Source organism: Curcuma longa, chromosome 17 (genome assembly GCF_044706935.1).
Source record: "Curcuma longa cultivar G26 ecotype Majalengka, Jawa Barat chromosome 17, ITB_CL_G26_1.1, whole genome shotgun sequence".
NCBI lineage: Eukaryota > Viridiplantae > Streptophyta > Magnoliopsida > Zingiberales > Zingiberaceae > Curcuma > Curcuma longa.
In genome coordinates, this window is record NC_133877.1 from 1862833 (window position 1) to 1883211 (window position 20379).

The window sequence follows — 20379 nt, forward strand, 5'->3', positions numbered from 1 at the left end:
ATGATCTTTACACTATAAAAATAACTAACATTAGCGACAAAAATTTTTATCACTATTTCATTGCTAAGTAATATGGATTAGCAATTGAATAGCGACGGATATTTCATTGCTAATTTACACTATTTTCTCGATCGCTGACGTCAATTTAGCCATTAGGGTTCTAAGTTTCTGCATCTTGGGTCCAAACCATGAGGATAATGCGGCATCTCACTCATGTTATCCATGAAGGCCTGCATTTGTTGCGCATAATCTACACATATCGTAACTGGACTTCGCGAGACTCTTGAAATTACGTCTCTAATGTGGAGAGTCGATTATTTAATTCATGATTTTTTATTTAAATTGCGTCCATTTGGACAACTCCTGTCTCTAGGGGTCATCACACGATCATATACGACTCTCGCCTGGGACCCTAGATCGTAGAGGGAGGAGCTGTTCTTCCTCCCACTGACCACATCATAATATATCTCATTTAACTGATCATTGAAAGAGTCTGCATCTCACCTCCCTCTCTATATCAGATTGAGACGCCTATTCAACTCTAGCAGACATTTCAGTCTGTTTAAAAATAAATTAATAAAAATATAGAATTAGAAAAAATAATCACTATGTTGAATTGTTAAATAAATTTAAAATTTAAAATCTTACGTCTAATGCCTGCGAGCGATGATAGATAAATGTATCATCCTAGGATTTGTGTGTTTTAGTAAAAATCTCCCAATAAGTAGAAGGCCGTTGTAACTCTTGATCATGAAGATTAAAAAATATAATTAAATCAAAATCAAATCATTACTAATTAAATAATTATAATATAAATATATTAATTATAAACTCACCAAGTCTAAGGTATGCTCAACAATGGAACAAGATCCAATCGTATGCTTTGTGGATCCGGTGCTAGGGCCAGCTAGCTCGGTGTTTCTGTTCGCTCAAGTTGTTGATGAATTTGACTGTCATTTTTTTTGCAGCCCATATGGCTTGCCATGCATCTCAGATCTCAACTGGGATGAAAGATGGTCTGACACCTTTTTTCTTCATTTATAGAACATATCTTTGTACAGTTTAGCACAAGCATTATTCCAGGTTTCTTTAAATTCCTGCTCGTGTCCTGGCTCCTCTTTTCTGTAAAAAAAATTCAAGTGGATCAAGATTGATCGGATATTTGACGGTGAAGAAAAGACTAAGTGGGTCATGGAGGATCAAATACTTAGTACGAAATGAAAAGTCCAAGTGAGGCAAAGTTGATCGAAGACTTGGTGATCGAAAGCCCAATAGAGAGTTGAACAAAAAAATTCAAGTGGATCAAAATTGACCGGATACTTAATGGTAAGAAGTCCAATGGGGAGTTGACAAAAGAAAAATCCAAGTGGGTAAAATTAAGTTGACCAGATACTTGGTGATAACAGAAGTAAGAGGAAAGCCCAAGTTGGTCAAGGTCGACCGAACACTTGATGATGACAAAACCTTAAAAGGTCAAGATTGATCAGATGTCAGATAACAATGAAGTTCCGGCAGGTCAAGGTTGACTGGATGTTAGGTAACGAGAAGTCTCAATAGGTGAAGGTTGATCAGATACTGAGCAAAGAAAATCCTAATAGGTTGAGGTCAATCGAATTCTAAAAAACGATGAAAATTCTAAGTTGGTAAGATGAAAACGTAAGTATTAGTCAAATGATTGGGTGTATTGATCAATAGACTCTAAACTCTAAAATTGGGGTTTAAGGTGTTAATTAGGATAGCTAAAGTAGCTAGGGTTCATTACAGACCCTAAACAACGAAAAATAGGGTTTGCTACAATAAATAGGGTTTGTTGCAGTAATAGAATTTTGGGTTTTCTACTACAGTTCTACTGTTGTTGTAGCCAATCAATTGGTGAGTTCCATATATCAATTAGCACACTATAGCAGCAAATAGAATTCTTCTAAATCAATTGGGTAATCGATTAGAAGCTACCAATCGATTGGGGCAAATGATTGATCAGGCGACATAGTTGTTCTACAGGTTTAAATGGTTGAATTTGACGTGACAATCGATTGATGAATGATGTTGCAGATCCTAAGGGAGGGTTACGTGGCAAAAAGGGTCAAGAGTACTGTTAAATTTTAGAGGTGTCCTAAGGCAATCGTCTTATGGTTATACTATTTATTGGATAAATAGAAATCGCCTTACAATGGCTATAAAGTATTAATGTTTAGAACAAAAATAAGGAAATTAATCATATATGAAATGTCTGGATCATCAAAATTTATAATTAGTCAATGTTTAGACATTTCATAAGGAAATTAATCATATATGAAATGTCTTGATCATCAAAATTTATAATTAGTCAATGTTTAGACATTTCATAAGGAAATTAATCATATATGAAATGTCTTGATCATCAAAAGTATTAATGTTTAAATCATAATCAATTACACGTATTTACATTTATGGCCCGAAAACATTTGTGGAAATTAATCAATTAATTTGGAATAGTAATTTCTTTGCTATATATATGGGTATTAATTAATTATTAAATCACTTTAATCTCTTTCCTATTATTTCAATTCCTCCGTATTATGCATGCTTCCGCAATTATATAAACAAATTAAAGCATATCTTAATTATAATTTTATCTTAGTAATAATACACTAAACTTGTTAATTTTTCTTGTCGATCTCAAGTAACAATTAGAAGATGGCCGAGGCTGACGATTCACCGATCGAACAAGTGCGACTGACAGTTCCTCCGACGGATGATCCGACACTGCAAGTGCTAACCTTCCGCACATGGCTCGTCGGCATTCCACTCTGCATCCTACAGACGGTGTTGGTCAGAATTGGCATTTTTCGAAAGCAGGCGATCTACATATCAACCATTTGTATCATCATCATGCTGCTCATTGCAGGGGATCTGTTAGCCAAGTTTTTTCCAAATAAATCAGTGAGAATCCCGGGCACAAGGTGGAGCTTTTCATTGAATCCAGGCCCCTTCAATATCAAAGAACATGTCGTCACTTCCATTCTCATCAACTCAAATGCAAGTCCAGGCTTTTTAAATATCAGCATAGCCAAGATCTTTTATTCTTGGTTACATCAACTCAGGTGCCAAATTTAATTTATTTTTTAAAAAATAAATAAATATCTTACAACTGCAATGATTCTTCTTCTCATCTCCAACATGAAAACTGCAACTGCAATGATTCTTCTTCTCATTATGATCATCTCTGTCGTCCTTGCCGAGGCAAGGAATATCTTCCAGGTCCGTCTACCGGGACCGCCCAGTATTTGCTGCAGGTTCGCGGTGAGGAGTTGTTGCTGGAACGCTACCCATGTTTATCCATGAAGTCATGGTGAGCCCACTGTCGGTTTCCGATCAAAATCTGACGTCGAACGACACGCCGACAAGCGACGCGTCAATCGGAAACACCAGACCGATCACCACCGACCGCTAGAATGAGCGCATTTGACGCGTCGCTTGTGGGCGTGTCGTTCGACGTCAGATTTTGATCAGGCAGTGGGCTCACCATGACTTCATGGATAAACATGGGTAACGTTCAGCAACAGCTCCTCACCGCGAACCTGTAGCAAATACCGAGCGGTCCCGGTAGACGGACCTGTAAGATATTCCTTGCCTCGGCAAGGACGACAGAGATAATCATAATGGGAAGAAGAATCATTGCAGTTGCAGTTTTCATGCCGGTCAAATGGGACTGACTGATCTGAAGTCACCGTAGACGTGGTCGGCCACCCGCTCCGCCACGTCGAGCCGGCCATGCTCTCGACAAACGCCGAGGAGAGCAGCCCACATCGCCTCGTCGGGCTCCCCGTCCATCTCCTCGATCAAAGCCTCCGCTTCCTCCACGCGCCCTGCCCGCCCAACCAGATCCACCATGCACGTGTAATGCTCCACCCCCGGCAGCACCCCGCCCATCCGTCCGTCCTTCATCATCTCGAACACCCGCCGCCCAAACTCCGCCTCCGCCGGCCCGCCTTTCGCGCATGCCGCAAGCACCGCCGTCATTGCTGGTCCGTCCAACCCTGCTTCCCCTATCTCCTCCACCATCCTCCCGAACAGAGCCACCGCGTCTGGCGCCCGCCCGTGGGCGCCGCACAGAGAGATCATGGCGGTCCACGAGGCGACGCTCCTACGAGACATTCGGTCGAACACTCTGCGGGCGGAAGCGAGATCGCCGCATTTGGAATACATGGTGATGAGTGAGTTGCGAACGAGGGGGTCAGGGTCCAAGAGGATCCCGGCGGTTATAGCGACGGCATGAATGGTGCATCCAAGGCGGAGGGAAGGGAGGGCGGCGGTGTGGCGGAGGGCGGAGGCGAAGGAGGCGCCGTCCGGGGAAGGGGAGCGGTGGGAGATCATATACCGGAAAAGGAGGAGGGCGGTGCGTGGGGTCTCGGCGCGGAGGAGGGAGTTGAAGAGGAAGGTAGAGGGGCGAGGGCAGAGGCGGAGGAGGCGGCGGGCGTCGGCGAGGCGGGAGCAGCAGGCGTAGGCGGCGCAGAGCTTGGAGCCGAGGAAGCGGTGGCGGGCGAGACCAAGGACGAGGAGGCGAGAGTGGACGCGACGGAGGGCGGGGAGGTTACGGTCTGCGGAGAAGGCGTCCAGAGCGGCGGCGTACGAAGGGATGATTCCCTGCGCAGCTGCAAAGGCCATAGCTCTTCTACTCTTCCGTTGTACAACTTCAGTATATATTTTCTTTTACACCAAAAAGGATAAGAAAACTTTTTTATTAAGATAATTTTCAATTAATCTCATTGACTATCCCGAGGTGCACGTAACGGTCAACCCACATCCTTTGATTAAGAAAACTTTCTTATTAACAATACAGTTTGTCGTCCAAGGACAATTATATACACTATCAACTAGATATCTAATCTAAATCCTAATGCTATTTGATGGAATTTCTCTCTAATAAGGGTTTGCTATTCTATGAAATGGAACAAATCACTTCCACCATGAAGTGTTTATAGTCTCTTATATATCTTCAAGCTATTACTACTCCATCAATCTGGGCTAGGAATAAAATATGCTACAAATTGGGCATCTTCTACTGCCTCGTTGCAGCACACTTAACACAGGCACACACGCTCACACCTGAAGATAACAACATTAGTTTGTAATCAAGATGGCTCATCGATAGCTCAACTGCAATGGAAAATATACATACCTATATAACAATATGGGTGGGCTTGTGTATCGAAGCAGGTACAACATCTGCCTCTTATTCATATCGGTATGGATGAACCATTTAAGATTGTCTCAGCCGGACCTATATTATAACTGATCAAAAGTGGTAAAAATAGTGGTCAGAGAACAAATTCAGAACTGATTCCAGTAGAATAAGAAACACTCACTTGATTGTCTAATCACTTGTAAAATATCTTGTTTGATAGAGTCGTGTAATTCAGCTTGCTTCTCCATGCAACTCTTGACTAACTTGCGAAGTTCATGAAGTTCTTCGTGGATCTGAGTCATGCCACTTCTCAGTTCACGCATGAATTCTGCATCCTGCCATGTTGCAAACAAATATGTCATTGCATCATCAAACTTTGTTCTCTAGAGAATCCAAAGAAGAAAATCGAACTTGTCGATACTTTTTTAGATGATTGGCTAGGAGATGAAGCATGTTTCTGATGCTCTGAGTGGCACATGGTGTGGTTTTGTGGAGTTACAGATGATGATGGGATATCAACAACATGCTTAGAACTATTGTGATACTCATCGTTTTGTTGCCAGAATGGATGGTCTTCATCATTTACAGTTAGGTCTTCATCGAAACAGCATTCCCTTTGTCTGTCTAACAATGATAAGACCACTGTGTTTAACTTGTTGCAGAAATCGCTATCAAGGGAAGTCGAGACTCTTCTCCTGAAGAAAAAAATGAACAAGAGATGATTAAGCAAAATGTTCAAAACTCTAGAATTAAAGTACTCAATGCCAACAAATTCATCAGGACACACACACACACACACAAGGAGAAAGCATCGACTTTATGTTATAAACAAATAGAAACAAGATTTACCTTTCATAAAGCTCCATGATCTCAACATTATCAGCAAATTTCTGAAAGAATCCAATGCACATTGGTTGCCTTCTGACTGACAATTGTCTCCATGAACTGGAAGGTTGATGTATCCATCTACTAACATTTTGCTGCGAGTATGATTGTCCTTCCTCGGTAATCACCTCACCGACCGAACCATTTGAAGGAAACAAGTCTGCCATACTTTGCAAATCAAGGTTACTCATCCACAAGTTTCCTTCATCCCACGATGAGTTTGTGTTACGATAAGAACTTTCTGAATCATATCTCTTAGCAGTAAACTGACTATCAAAATGTCCATAGTTTGAATCTTCAGCATCCACAGGAAATTCAACCTGAACACTGCACTTTTTCTCAACAAATTGCTTCCTCCTACCACAAAATGATTAAGCAGGACTTAGATTGAAACAGAGAATTTAGGTAAATGAAGGTTATAGAACTTGTTCAAAACTCACAACTACAAAGAAACAATCTGATTGCTTGGAACCTCAGTATCACAATTCATGGCAAATTAAAAACAGTATTTGTTTTCAAACAACACAAGAGGTGGTTTCAACATCCATGTAAGTACAACACTTATCAAATGTAGCATTCTTGTTTTTACCTGGGATGCGCGATTGCTGTTCGTCTATGCAACTCATCAGACTCCTTTGGTGTTGAATGTTTCGTGAGACCATATATTGGCTACAAAGATGAACATAAAGAAAAATATGTCAATTATTAGTCAATAAGTTCTTTAATGTATATTCATACTGACAGAGTGTACATTCAACATCACACTCTCAACAAATACTATTTCATTTGATTCTTAACCCGATGTCAGAAACCAATGAGAATTTGTAGTGTTCTAATGCAGAAACACAGTTTAGAAATAAAAAATGCATTTCCTAACGTTTTCTTCTTTCAGGATGAGATTAAGATCAAGAATGAATCGTTGGTTTTTCAGTTGCAGATTACCTGATGTTGGAACTGAGAGACGCAACGATGCTCATTCAATGCTACAAGCTCGCTCCGCCTTTCCTGTTCCATTCTTGCAACAAAATCTTCAATGAATTGCCGATCACTTGAGGTCTTATCTGCCATCGCCTCCAGTTTTTGTCGGGGAGATTGCTTGTTCTTGGAATTCATTGACGAGGCGGCGGCGCGTGTCCTGTTGCCAGCACTCAGCATCCTCACGATGTTCTCCACCCGACCCTTCTTCTCCCTCAATAAAGAACAATTCATGGCTGCGATGTCAGAATCCGAGTCCCCAGAGTAATCGCTGGAAAGCTCATCCGATGACGAGGAAGTAGCAGCGGGGGTGGCATTATCGGCGTTGCTGCTGCTGTTCTCCGGTCTGTTCTTGGGACTGAACCCCGCGTCGGCCTCCAAATCCCTCCACATCTGTATCAGCGACGACGCCCGGACGCTGCTAGGAAGGTCAACAGCAGCGACTGCAGCAGTGCCGACCGAAGAAGAATCAGAAGCCTCGCGGAGAAAGGATTGGGCGCGGGCGGAGACAGGCGGAGCGGCGGTGGCCAACGCCGAAATTTCATCCTCGCGGGCCTGCCGGTCGAGGGTCCTGGCCAGCTCTCGCGCTTGCAACGACGCCCACCGTTCTAGAATCCCCGGCGATCCCACCTCCTCCTCAGACCGGGAGGAGGAGGAGGAGGAGGAGGAGGAGGGGGAATGCACATCTGTGGTTTTCCGCTGAGGGACGACGATCTTGCTGAGGTGAGAAGAGTTGAAGGAGCAGCGGCCAAGGGCGGCGGAGCCAGAGACTCGGACTGGTTCGATCCACTTACCGGAGACCGGCATCCGGGCCACGGAGGAGGTCATGATGAGAGCGTAATGGCTACAAAACCTTAAGGATTCAAATGAAACCACCGGAGACGGGGAAGGAACATACGAGATTGCAAGCGCTGATCCACCTATAATAATAAGAACCGGGAAGCCGCCCGGCGTTCTATTCTGAGGCGGAGCAGTTCCGCTGCAGGATTGCCGTTGTTTGCTGTTATGGAAGGGACGGCTGGTGCTTCTGGAGCGGGTTTTGCTTTCGTTTAGGAAAGAAGTAACTGCGCGACGAGAATCTAGTAAGAGGGAGCTGTTATTGGCGGAGGAGGAGTGTCGGGATTAATGGAGAGATTTGAAACTTGAAAATTTTGGGCGGCGGAGAGGAGGAGGAGGAACGGCCGAGGCGGCTGTTACGCCCGGGAGCATCGCGCGGAGAGCCATCTAAATCGTTGCCCGGTCGGTTCGGGATCGACCGATGGGATTGACGGCCCGGTTTGCATTATTAGACTCGACGGTCAACGCCGTGGCACGCCAATTCAACGCCCACAGCTGCAGTTGACTGTCCAGTGTCCGCAGAATTTAATTGGATACATATAAAAAGTAAAACGCGTCCTTATATTCCTTTTAAATCTACGAACAAAATCTAGCTGTTAATAGAATTAGTGTCCCGCTGATTACTGCGGTTAGTAAATAGACTGATAAATGACTTATGTTCTTGTTAATAATCTTCAAGTTTGATAATAATGAATAAAAAATTCAAGCATAACTGATTTTGCAGCTGCGAACTGGAGGTAGTTTAGTCAAACTCGAGAAATTGAATCGCCCATTAGTGGCCAAATCGCCCATTGGATAGAATCGCCCATATAGCCGGATATTTCCACACCCCCATTCGGCTATATGATATACTCGGATCGCCCAGCCACCGCCCTCACCCTTCAGATCGCTTGTCGAGCCGCGATGAAACGTATTACAGTGCCCTGATATTTTCATCTTATTTAATTGTTATCCTAACAAGTCCACACCTCCATTAATTACCGTCACTGACACTCACACGGGCCATTATAAGATGGCTCCTTATCGGCGATGGGGACAAGGAACTTGATTGTTCCTGACACCTCATTAATCTTGAGGATATTCCTTAAATGATGACGTGACAGGTATACACGCTCATTCCCCTTAAAACAACCACTCCCTCCTCAGCAGGTAACTTCTTCTTCTTCTACTCTTTTCGACGCTCAAATCTTTACTGCTCATCTTCTCCTTCCTCTCGTTGTTCTTAACTTGAGCGTCGGAGGGATTGCGCCACCACATGGAGCACCCCCTAGCCTTCCTACTCACGCTTGCTGTGTTCGCAGATCCTGAAGGTCTTGTCGCACCCAACCCATCTTCCTATTCCACGTTGACGACGAGGAATATCCGATGACGTGTCTAGATGCTCTTCTAAATTTAGAATCTTTTTCTAAATCTTCAAGTTTGATATAATTTATCAAAATTTAAGGATAATGATTCAGACATATTTTATTATTGCAGCACTAGGAAGGAGTAAAAGTTGATATTGACAATTGAAGCCTCCACGTAGACTAGGAAAAGAACAAATAACATGGCTTTGGTCTTCCTTTCCCAAATCCCAACCAACATGAAGAAAGAATGGAGACATTTGAATCGAGAAGCAACAAGTAAAAGACAATGGCAAAAAATAAAGTAGTACTCCTGATTTGATTTGTCCTTCCATTCTCTCTGTCCACAAGCAAGAACATATACTAAAACTAGACCAGAAGAAACAAGGAAAAGCAGCAGCTGTTTGCTTCGTCGCCTTCACTTAGCCAACCATTTCTTTATTTCTGTTTCACAGGATGAGCAAAGCAAGCAGCAGCAGCTAGCGACAAACCCTAAAGCTCTTGGTTCCTCCACTTTTTTGCCGGCTTCTCCTCTCATACGCAGTGACACACGCCCCCACTATAACTATACCTCACTGTCACTGCGATGTCTGACATACGTGCAGAGCCTTTCTATGGAGTCATGGAGGCAATTCAGTACTGGTCTCGTTTGCCTTCTTCTTCTCCTTCTCGTCGAGATAGCTGGTGAGTCTATCTGAACCCTAAAAATTTTGCATTTTTATTGTTGTTTTCTTCCCCACGAATTGTTGTTGTCGGGCAGAGAGTAGAAGCTTGAGACACAATGGCGAGCAGTACAAGGCGAAGGCAGTGAGCCATTTAGAGACGAAGTATGAGACATCTGATCCGTACGATTACGTGGGTTCGCCGTTCTCGCTGCCTCCTTACGGGGAGGCCACGGGCCCTGCTTCGTCTTCCACACGAGACTACCCTCCCTTTTGTATATACCCGCCGCTCACTCCGCTGCCGCCGAGCACAATTCCTTACCTCCCTTCCCCGCCGCCGGAGTTCACCAACCCGCCGGAATTTCCCGTGCCGAGCCCACCGGAAGACGTTCCAAACCCGAGGCCACCTGCGTACGAGCCCAACCCGCCAATTGTCTTCCCCAGCCCGACGGGTTTTGTGCCGAGCCCGCCGCCGCCGAGTTATGTCGTGCCTGGCACACCGGGGTTCGTACCGTCGCCGCAGTCACCGAGCTACGTTTTCCCGAGCCCGCCGGAGTTCGTTCCCGGGACGCCAATTTTCTTGCCTCCGGTTGTGTATCCGTCGCCGGTGACCCCGCCTCCGGCGAGCGAGCTCGGGCGGTGGTGCGTGGCGAAGCCGACCGTGCCGGACCCCATCATCGAAGAGGCGATGAATTACGCGTGTGGCTCGGGAGCAGACTGCGACTCGATCCAGCCCAGCGGGCCGTGCTTCGAGCCCAACACGATGATAGGCCACGCCTCCTTCGCCTTCAATAGCTTCTGGCAGCGGACCAAGGTCGCCGGAGGAACATGCGACTTCGGCGGAACCGCCATGATGATCACCAAAGATCCAAGTCAGTAATTAATTCTTCATAAAAAACACAAAACAAATAAGTCATTAATATACAAACTGTTCATCTTAACAGTTTGAAGATCTACACTAAGATCTTTTGTGTCCTTTTCTGCAGGTTACGATGGCTGCCATTTCATCATTTATTGAATGACTCAACACTGCGGCAAAGAAAAATTCCAGGGAAGGCCAACGACGATGAGCAGTCAAGTTCTACAAATTTCTTTCACACGGCTAATTTGTCAGCAACGTAAAAAGTTTTCCGATTCATCTTTATGCGACCTGCACCATGAATACCTCGAATGAAATCGGGCATTCATCGTTTGCTTTTAGATTAACAGGGTTTTAAATTGGAGAAGATGCAAGAATATAGTTATTGGTGTGTAATCATTTCAACTAACAGTGAGATATCGAATTTATAGAGGAAGAGAAATTACACCTAATGGAGCATAGCTCCAAACAAATCGTTATCAACCAAGGTCCGTCGTAAGGAACACTCTTTGGTCAAGATATTTTAGTAATATGAACATCAGATACACCAATTGCAATATGTCAACAGATGAATCAGATATATTAACACTTCCACGAGTAATAAGGAAACAAGCATGCACGTTGAAAAAGTGTAAGAGAAGAGCAACAGAGACGAAGGAAATGGCAAGAACAAAGAGAAATTGTTTGCGCGTGCAATTCAAGCTTCATTCATAAATTTTCCATCTGAATGGAGCTGCTGAGCGGAATGTACTCGCCGAGATAGCCGCCTAGGTGGTCGTACAGCGCCCTCTTGTCGATTTGCTGGTGGTGGTGGCTCTTGCAGACGTAGTAGAAGACGCTCTGCGCTAGCAGGCCGACGAGGTTGACCACGACTTGCAACGTTACGAGAGCGTAGCCGGTTAGGACTCTGGCGGGGACGCTAGTCACGCCGAGACTGCCCTCCTCGTGAGGCCCCTTGACGACTAAAGCTCGGAAGAAGGCGCCTATGACGGCGCAAGCACCGAGGTAGGTCGCCACGAGGGTGGCAGCCATGCGGCCGCGGCCGCGAAGGAGGTCGCGGCTTTTAGCCATGGCGGCGAGGCCGCAGAGCGGCTCGAGGACGGAGACGACGCTGGCGAGGTGCCAGAGAGCGGAGATGTAGACGTGGACGGAGAAGGCGACGACGGCGGAAAGGAGGAGGAAGAGCGGAGAGAGCGGGCCGTGGAGCGGACCGACGAGGAGGAGGATGGCGATGGCGTAGGCCAGGTTGTAAAGGAGCATAAGGAGGGCGACCCAGAGGAAGGTGCGGAAGAGGCGGGAAAAGATCGGGCGGGTGGCGGCGAGGGAGGAGGCGAAGGAAACGGGCTTGGCGGCGTAGATGGAGGCGACGGTGAAGACTACCGCAGCGGTGCAGAGGAGGGAGAAGGTGAAGAGGAAGAGGAGGTAGGCGAACTGGTAGAGGAAGAGGATGAGCCACTGGGAGGTGGAGGCGTCGTTTTTCTGGACGTGGAGGAGGATCGGGTGGGTGAAGAGGCTGTGAGCGAGGACCGCGATGGAAAGAGGGAAGACCAAGGCGAGGGTGATGAGAGCGAAGGTCTGCCTCGCGCCGTGCCGGATCGCCACCGCCTCCCGTACCACGTCCATCGCCGACATCGCTCGCAGCTCCTCCGGCTCCAGGCCCATTGTCTCCCTCTTCCTCTTCTGCTGCTGCTGCCACCGCCGCCGTCGGAGGCTTTTGGTGTGTCAACGCGTATCATGGAGTGAGGGATGACGACGACTAAATAATGGGCTCTGGTGGGCCGAACAAAAGCCCAATGACAATGCAATATATTATATGTCTGCATGAAGAAGATGGAATGTCACTTCTTTTATTTTAGTCTTTAGGTAGGAGGAATTAAAATTAATTACTTAAAGTCAATGAAGAATGGAAGCTTCCAGTCGAGTGTTGTTGTAATAGGAGGAATAATATTTTATTTTTTTTTGAAAGAGAGAAAAAAAAAGATAATGTAGTTATTCATTGCATTGATAATATTTTAACTCCGCGCCCAACCGCCAACGCCTTAAATCCTAAACCCCATCATTTTTATTTCTATATTCAATTCTCCCTTCACATCAACCATTTTTATTTTCTAAATATTATTTTCATTTCAATTAGACATGACGTTCTAATACCTAAGCAAAATGGAGAAGAATTATAAACAATAATTTAATAAATCCCTCCCCCACAAATGACAAAGAATTAGATAAAGCCCCATGCCGTAGATATGAATAACTTCATACAAAAAAGAATTCTCTGCGTAGATTTTCTTTTCATCAGTAATCTCTACACAAGTACACATGCACAGAATGAGCATTAATGTATCACACCAAAATTGAATAAATTATTTAAGAATAATTAAAAATTACTGGAAGATTTTGAGATTACAAGCCATGCGCCAATGGAATGGAAGTTGCTGTGAGCCCAAGGTCATGTAGTCGCTGCAGTCGAGTATACAAAACCCCACAATTGAGTGATCTCCAATTTACAACATGTGAAACTGGAGAAACAAAATGGCCAACTTCAGACGACTTCATGAAGTCGTCTGTTGTACAACAAGGTGGTGGTCACAAGCTGTTGAATTTTGGTGAAGAATCGGCAGATTCTCCAACATGTCTGTCGCGGAGCATTTAGGAATGCACATGGAGAAGAAGGCACCAGTTTACTTCCTGGATTCAGCAACGGTGGAGAGGAGCAGGATAGATGACTGGGGGTTGATAATTCAACTGTTTGTTTACTGGGAATGGTCCGTCCTGAAGGAGAAAACAAAAGAATCATATAATGGAACTTTGCCCAAGGGAATGCTAGAAAGCCCTAGCCTCTAGTTGGCTAAAACAGTCTCCTAATTCCTAGTGTAAATTAACAAACATCGCCTTGATGAGGGTTTCCTATGCAAAGAATAAAACTACTACTAAGATAAAAGTAAATAGATGAGCATAACAAGTTGGATTGTCAAGCATGCCTGGAGATAATTCCGATAGAGAACACTCCAGATAAGGAAAATAGTTCTAGCTAGCAGGTTTATAGTTTCAATGGTTCACATTTTGGGTAAATATGCACCGTGGTATTTGTTGTTGAGAAAGCATCTGTTGCTCGGTCATTGAAGAAGCATATTACATGTCTTACCACACCCACACTATTAGAAAAAAAAAGTCAAGAATTACATCTAACAACTCAATTCCTCCAACAAATGAAGTATGAGAAATAATTAAAAAAACAATAAAGAGGTAGGAGCTTGCAAAGAAATAGCAGTTCCAAATTAAAAAAAAAAAAATCATTCTCTTTGAAGAATAAGAGCCTCTCCTTCTAAGATTACCCATAAGGCCAACTCAAATACAAGAAGTCTCACACATCCTTGATCGTGGAACATTTGATTGTTTCAAGAACTTGAATGAATTATGTTAGAGAATGAATATAAAGATATAATTTTTAGTTAGGTCCACTAGAACATGATTGAAAGGTTTCAAAATTTTAAACCGATAGGAATATTATTTTATATTGCAAAGCTAAACAAGTAGGAGAATTATTTATATGAATCACAATTCTTATTGTATGAGATGATATGATTAAAATGTAAAATGGTAATTATATTTTATGAATCAGAATTTAAAAGAATTGTGATTATCTAAAGTATAAAGGAAGACCCCTAAGGCTTGGTTGTTGTTGTATCCTAAAGGAAGACCCAGTCAGACACCATTGTGGGAGTGGGATAAGTAAAGACATTGCACTTTGAGATTTTTGTTAACTGAGTTGAAAAGTTATCATTCTGATGCATCAACGGCCAAAATACTCAACAAAATGTTCCATTGTCCATTTCATTTCAATTCTAAATGAAACGATATAGTCCATAGTTTGTAATTTGATGAAAGTGAGAAAAGATTTTTTTTTTGTATACATCTTGATCAGTAGTCATGTTAGGTTGTTAAATAAGATATTACATTACTAAAAAAGTCTAAGGAGGTAAATTTGATTTGTATATTTTATAATTTTAACAAACCTTAAGTTTTAAGAAAAATCACCACAATTAATCACAATATTCATGCAAATTTGACATCCTTAATAAGGGCATGATTGTTATAGGGACCGAACAACAATTTGACCTAATTGTTCAATCAGATTTTTTTCTAATTCATAAATTGTGAAAGAGAAAATGCAACAAAACCATCCTTTTCAATTGTACTCCAGGAAGGGAAGGTGAAGAATTTCAACAACAGTAGATCCGAAACTAATTGACTAAAAGCATAATAACAGAAGAGTAAGTTTGCCATCTGCTGTTGAATGTGATTCAACAAAATAATCAAGAAATATCAAATACAGATTGAATGTCACATGAAATGCAGCCTATGACACATTTTGATCAGTAATAAGTCTTATCAGAGAAGCAGCAGAATAATACCTGCTCCAAGTTAACCTTAAAAGGTTTTGCCAGATCTTCAAACATTATTGGAGACATTTGCTTAATTCTGTCGTCCACTTCCTGGAGAGAGACATGAATTAAATAATATCTTACCGAACTCTTTGATAAGAATTTTTTTGTTTTCTTTAAGAAAAAAAGGCAAGAAACATGAGATAAGGAAAACCATCTGAAACCAATGATACAATAGATGTGTACTTAATTAAAGTTATTGTTATAAGACAGTTTTCTGTAAACATCAAGTAAATATTGCACCGCAGCGGTACTAGAAAGGAAATTGCTGGGTTTCAACTAGTAAACAAATAAACAAAAGAAGATGTCCCTGACAAGTAATATAAATTCAATGGGAGTACAATGAACTGTGTTAGAAATAAAGGGTTTACTCTAATATCTCTATTTACTGTTATTTATTGTTAGACCTTAACTCTATATAGTCTTAGATTAATATCTCAAGAGTAAATTATCAACATTTCAACCTAATCTTTAATTTGGCATTAGAGATGCACCCCCCCCCCCCCCCCCCCCCCCCCCCCCCCACCCTTCACCACCACCCACCTTCCTTTCCCAACAAAACTTGTCCTCCATCCCTACTGTGCATCCTTTCATTGCATCGTTGCTCATATTCACATCCCCCTTGTTTATTCACTCACATATGCATCCTTCCTACCTCAATCAGCCATATCATTATGTAGTCATAGCCGCTGTCATTCTTTCTTGATTCATCATCCCTCTCACATCTGCAGTGTTTCATCTAGCATCTACTGAGTGTTCACTTAAAAGAATTCACAGCTTTCCTGATGATCTAAGCTGTTTATTGAGCTTGAAGAAACATAAAACATTCCCCAAAAAGATATGCTTTCAATAGAAAAACAAGGTGAAGAATGCATAGTGAATTTATTCATGTCATCGAGGAAGACCAAAATTCTAAATAAAGTACACTTTTTTTTCAGAATCTCTTATACCAGTCCTGTTATCCTTGACTTTTCAAAGAGTTCACTGGCGATTGCATCCAGTATATGTCTATTCTGCAATAAACCTTTCATGGCAAGCTCTTGTGTTTCTTCTATATACTGTGTAAAGAAAGTTAAACTTCAAAGCTTTAGGAAACTGTCAGATTAATTTAGAATCACTGCACTATTTTTAAATGCAAAGGAAAAAAAAACTATTACTCTTGTAAGCTCTCGAGTGAAGAGTTCAGACAGCTCAGGAGTCATGTCAGCAGGTATTACATAAGGATCATCCCACTAAAATCATGAAGACACATTAACAAAGACATAGCCAGATTACCCAAAGATTAAAGCCAAAATTTAGAATACAAGAGTCAAATTTAAGCACCTTATAATTAATTAATTCACTATCTGGATTATCTGGACGATCTCTGAATCCAACGTTCTTGACAAGGGTGGTCAGACCCAATCTTGAATTTCTAGGGCTGATCACCATTTCTCTAGCAATCTGTGATAAAAATTTGTTATGGCCATGAAGGAAAGCATAAGGTATAGCAAGAGAACCTAAAATAACAAGTAATACATATCCCAAATAGAAAGAAGATAACATCAAAATATCAAACAAATGCAGTGTCCCAAGCAATAAAGAAATGCTGACCATCCTGTGTAGAAATACTCTTGCCTATCTATACCATCAAAAGACAAATTGAATATTCTCCTTCAACTTCCTAATGGGCAATTTCATCACTCCAATTTATACCAGACCCATAGTAAGTTGAGAAAGATCTCAAACAGTTGAATCCATCTACATTATTTATTTTATCTAAAGGGTGTCTTTTTTACAAAGCAAGGAAACCCATATGAGAACAATCTAATAGAAAAATTATCACATTCCCTTCAGTGGAAAAATAAGGGAAAAGGAAAAGACTGGAAAAAATTTCTACAATTTTCCTCTATGTTGCTTGTGTCTGATTTAGGTGGAAAACTCTTTCGCATGCAATGGAACTCAAATCCTACTTTAAAATTTTTAAAATGTTTTTTCTTTACAAATTTATTTTTAATTTTTTGATGTTTTTAACAAATAAAATTATGAAAATTAAGTTTCCATCTGTCTTTTCTTTGCTCCAAGAAACAATTGGACAGAAAACATTTTTCAATTCTTTTAGTATGATTTCTTTTCCTAGTTGTTTCTCTCCTTTTTAAGCAATAGGGCCTAAATCAAACACAAATTGAATTGCATTCTACTAAGGGGAACATTACAGCTTATTCTTGTAGTAGTAATGTTTTGATGTAGCACAGAAGCAGATCAAACCTCACAACAAGAATAGGTACCAACTGATGCGAGATAAACAACAATGACTCTTATAGAAAATGAAAATTCATAAATGAGGAATATTATTATGCCAAAGATTGCTACGCAAGAGAGGAATTGAGGTTCTTTTGGTTTTTGAGGACTCCACCAAATAAAATTGGAAATAAACTTCTTTCAAGAAAAGAGGTAACTCCATACCTGAAAGGACAACCCCAATAAAATTAAACTACATTCAAGAAAAGAGATAATTCTATACCTACAAGAATTCAATCTAGAAAATAAATCAAATATCAAACTAGGAAAAGGACCAAAAGTTAAATTGGAGTTCTACCAAAACTTTCCTACAATTCTAGAATAATAGTACACAGAATCAGAAAACATAAAGAATTATAGTTTCTAGAATGAAAGACAATTTTCCATACTCTGGTTATTTTTTCAAGGTCATCCCTTCCTCCATCAGTGAAGTCATCTCCAAAAACAATTTGCTCAGCACACCGCCCTCCATGTGCAACTACCATTTGCATCTTCATATACCCAAACGTAGTATATCCTTGATCTACCATCTCTTCTCTAGGATAAAATACAGATAGTGCAGTCTCCTGGTAACAGAGGGGATTAATGAGGAGACAAAACCTTCACAACAAAATAGTTGGACATGATATAATAATCACAATTCTAGTAAATAATTACAATGATCATAACAAGAATGACTTGTCGTGAGTGCCAGATATTTGGGTCCATTACATAGACCTCATTTTTTCATCAAGCACTTTTTTAAGGCCATAATTAGGCCATCAAATATATTTTAACTATGTTGAGTAAACTTTCTTTTATTTCTCTTACATTCTCATCTCTAATTGATTCAATTTGTCAAACTATGAAATTTAACATTTTCTATGAAAAAAACAACTAAATTACTTTATAGTTTATATCACTTAATTATCTGTCATTCAAAGCTAAACGTAATTGCTCATGAATAATTGCATATTTATTTTACTAGCTCAATAACTTCACATATTTATCATAATATTTCCATCTGCTATCTCAACATTTTAATTTGTTGTTTATTGATTGCCCAACACTCAGATTAGTAAAGAATGACTAACTGTGTTATAGAATTTGTATTTTAATAAGGTCATGTGAGTTGCAGAAACTTCAAAAACTACTACATTTTAATCATCAATGATATCTTCATCTATTCTGGTTGCGTAATAAATCAAAAATACCTAAATTATTGACCAAAATTAATAGCCAATATGCATACCTCACCACCAGGAAGTAACTGAGAGAATGCATGCCAATCAAAGCGAGGGAACAAATGAGCTAGCAATATATGACCAGCTTCATGCACAGCTAGAAGCCTCCTTGTCTCAACGGAGACCTATCACAATAAGGTAAATGACCAAACAGACAAATAATTAACAGTCAAACTTTAAGAAATACAAGTACATACACTAGCTTCGCACTTTTGTTGCTCCTCTTCAGTTAGCAGTACTCCCATGCCCTCTAACAATTGTTTATCTAGCACATCAATTATGTCTTTCTGGGTGATCATAGAGTGACCTTTTCTTACCTGAAAGCCATAAAAATTTGTATTGATGATATGTAGAGAAATTCAAGAAGATTAGTTGAAAAAACATAGAAAACAAACAAAATCAATGTCCTATTTTACCCAGGATAAAACTTTGCGACAAAAAAAATAAAAGCAGTACTTGCAACAACCAAAATCATGACTAGCATCAAATTTAAGCCAGGTAGAATGTATGAAAACAAAGAAACTCAGCACAAAAAAAAAAGTACTAGTGGAAAACAAAATCCTGGCTAACAAGTTTTTGAACACTAAATGCAGGAAAGATAAGTGAGAACAAACATAAGCTTCGTCCTAAATTCAAAGTATGCGGGCTTATTCAACAGAAGGATGTTAAGCTTGTTAGGAGTGTGGTATAATTTTCGTCCTAATTTGGTTTATTTTTATTTGTTTGGGTTTTTTGAAAGGGATCCAATTCACTGAAAGTTAACTATTTTTTGTTTAGTTTGTTTTGGCGAATTGGATTTTAACGTTGCTGATATACGAGCTATGGTACTTTCTCAGCATCCACTTTAGCCTTCTCCCCTACTTTCGTTCTTTTTGCCAAACACTCAAGCCACCTCCTTCCAACCTATGATCTCTGCTGCATGCCTAAGAGCCTAACAGTGACCCTTCAGCAACCACAACCCCCTCTAATCAGTAGTGAATCCTTCTCCATGATCCATGATCTGTCACCTCTCAGCAAGCCAGCACCACCACCTGATCCTCATCAGCTCCCACATTGCATGCAGAGGATGTGTCCACCTCCATCATAGCAGTGACAACTGAGGGTTGACGACACCAACACCTTGACCACCCTCTCTCATTTGTGACTCAATGTCTGCACCTGGACACACCATTCCAGGAGCCCCTGGATGACTAACCTATGGTGGCCCACAGCTCAAGACCTGCATCTCAATTCTGAGATCAGTAATCTAAAGTCTAAACATTCTGTCAAAATATAAATATTTGAGGTGATTTCCTACATTGCAAAGTGTTGCATCTTAGATTTGTTTCAACAATAAATTTTAAATTAAAAATTCTATTTATCTAGGTTCGACAAAGGTTTAAAATATCATTCTAGTGTTCTAGCATCTCACATACCAGCGATTGGTTGGAGCATTCCATTTTGGAGAGAAGTTCCAATAGAGTTCCCAGCTGGAGTGATCATCTCAAGGGATATGTCTCAACTTCTAACTGGAAACAAGCTAGATAGAGCAATATTTTAAACCTTGGATGAACCCATAGTGCCTTTTCATAGTTGATCAATCAATTAAAATTCAAATTTTCAAGTGTTATGATCTAACATGAGGAAACAACTTAGGATCATGGAATATTGCTAACTACTTTTCTCTGCCAGCTTATTCAAACATCATTAAGAAAAAAAATCATTCA

The 20379-nt window shown here is 41.2% G+C and overlaps 5 protein-coding genes across 5 annotated transcripts in view; 1 reads left to right on the top strand and 4 right to left on the bottom strand.

Moving 5' to 3' along the window:
* Positions 1–3681: 3681 nt before the first annotated feature.
* LOC141848420 (pentatricopeptide repeat-containing protein At5g46460, mitochondrial-like) lies at positions 3682–4647 on the bottom strand. Its single transcript, XM_074736448.1, has one exon. The coding sequence runs from the start codon at positions 4645–4647 to the stop codon at positions 3682–3684; it is 966 nt and encodes a 321-aa protein (XP_074592549.1).
* Positions 4648–5113: 466 nt separating this feature from the next.
* LOC141811968 (uncharacterized) lies at positions 5114–7954 on the bottom strand. The gene is made up of 6 exons (XM_074700049.1): positions 6995–7954; positions 6642–6721; positions 6017–6409; positions 5589–5862; positions 5349–5502; positions 5114–5274 (listed from the first exon to the last, which is right to left on the bottom strand). The coding sequence occupies exons 1-6, from the start codon at positions 7853–7855 to the stop codon at positions 5264–5266; spliced, it is 1773 nt and encodes a 590-aa protein (XP_074556150.1). The 5' UTR covers positions 7856–7954; the 3' UTR covers positions 5114–5263.
* A 1867-nt stretch (positions 7955–9821) lies between these two features.
* Positions 9822–10943, top strand: LOC141848237 (uncharacterized). Its single transcript, XM_074736296.1, has 3 exons — positions 9822–9891; positions 9968–10741; positions 10856–10943. Exons 1-3 carry the CDS (start codon positions 9822–9824, stop codon positions 10885–10887), a joined length of 876 nt encoding a protein of 291 aa, XP_074592397.1. The 3' UTR covers positions 10888–10943.
* Positions 10944–11329: 386 nt separating this feature from the next.
* On the bottom strand, positions 11330–12390 carry LOC141811994 (uncharacterized). The gene has a single exon (XM_074700078.1). The coding sequence runs from the start codon at positions 12388–12390 to the stop codon at positions 11437–11439; it is 954 nt and encodes a 317-aa protein (XP_074556179.1). The 3' UTR covers positions 11330–11436.
* Positions 12391–12986: 596 nt separating this feature from the next.
* The window catches only part of LOC141811398 (ATP-dependent zinc metalloprotease FTSH 12, chloroplastic), a gene marked incomplete in the record, with an annotated part of 16072 nt that continues 8679 nt past the window's right edge, over positions 12987–20379 (bottom strand). The window contains 8 exon segments of the mRNA XM_074699448.1: positions 12987–13497; positions 15141–15221; positions 16121–16228; positions 16328–16402; positions 16494–16613; positions 17840–18016; positions 18682–18798; positions 18871–18985. Of these exon segments, the coding sequence (XP_074555549.1) occupies positions 13420–13497; positions 15141–15221; positions 16121–16228; positions 16328–16402; positions 16494–16613; positions 17840–18016; positions 18682–18798; positions 18871–18985 (871 nt within the window).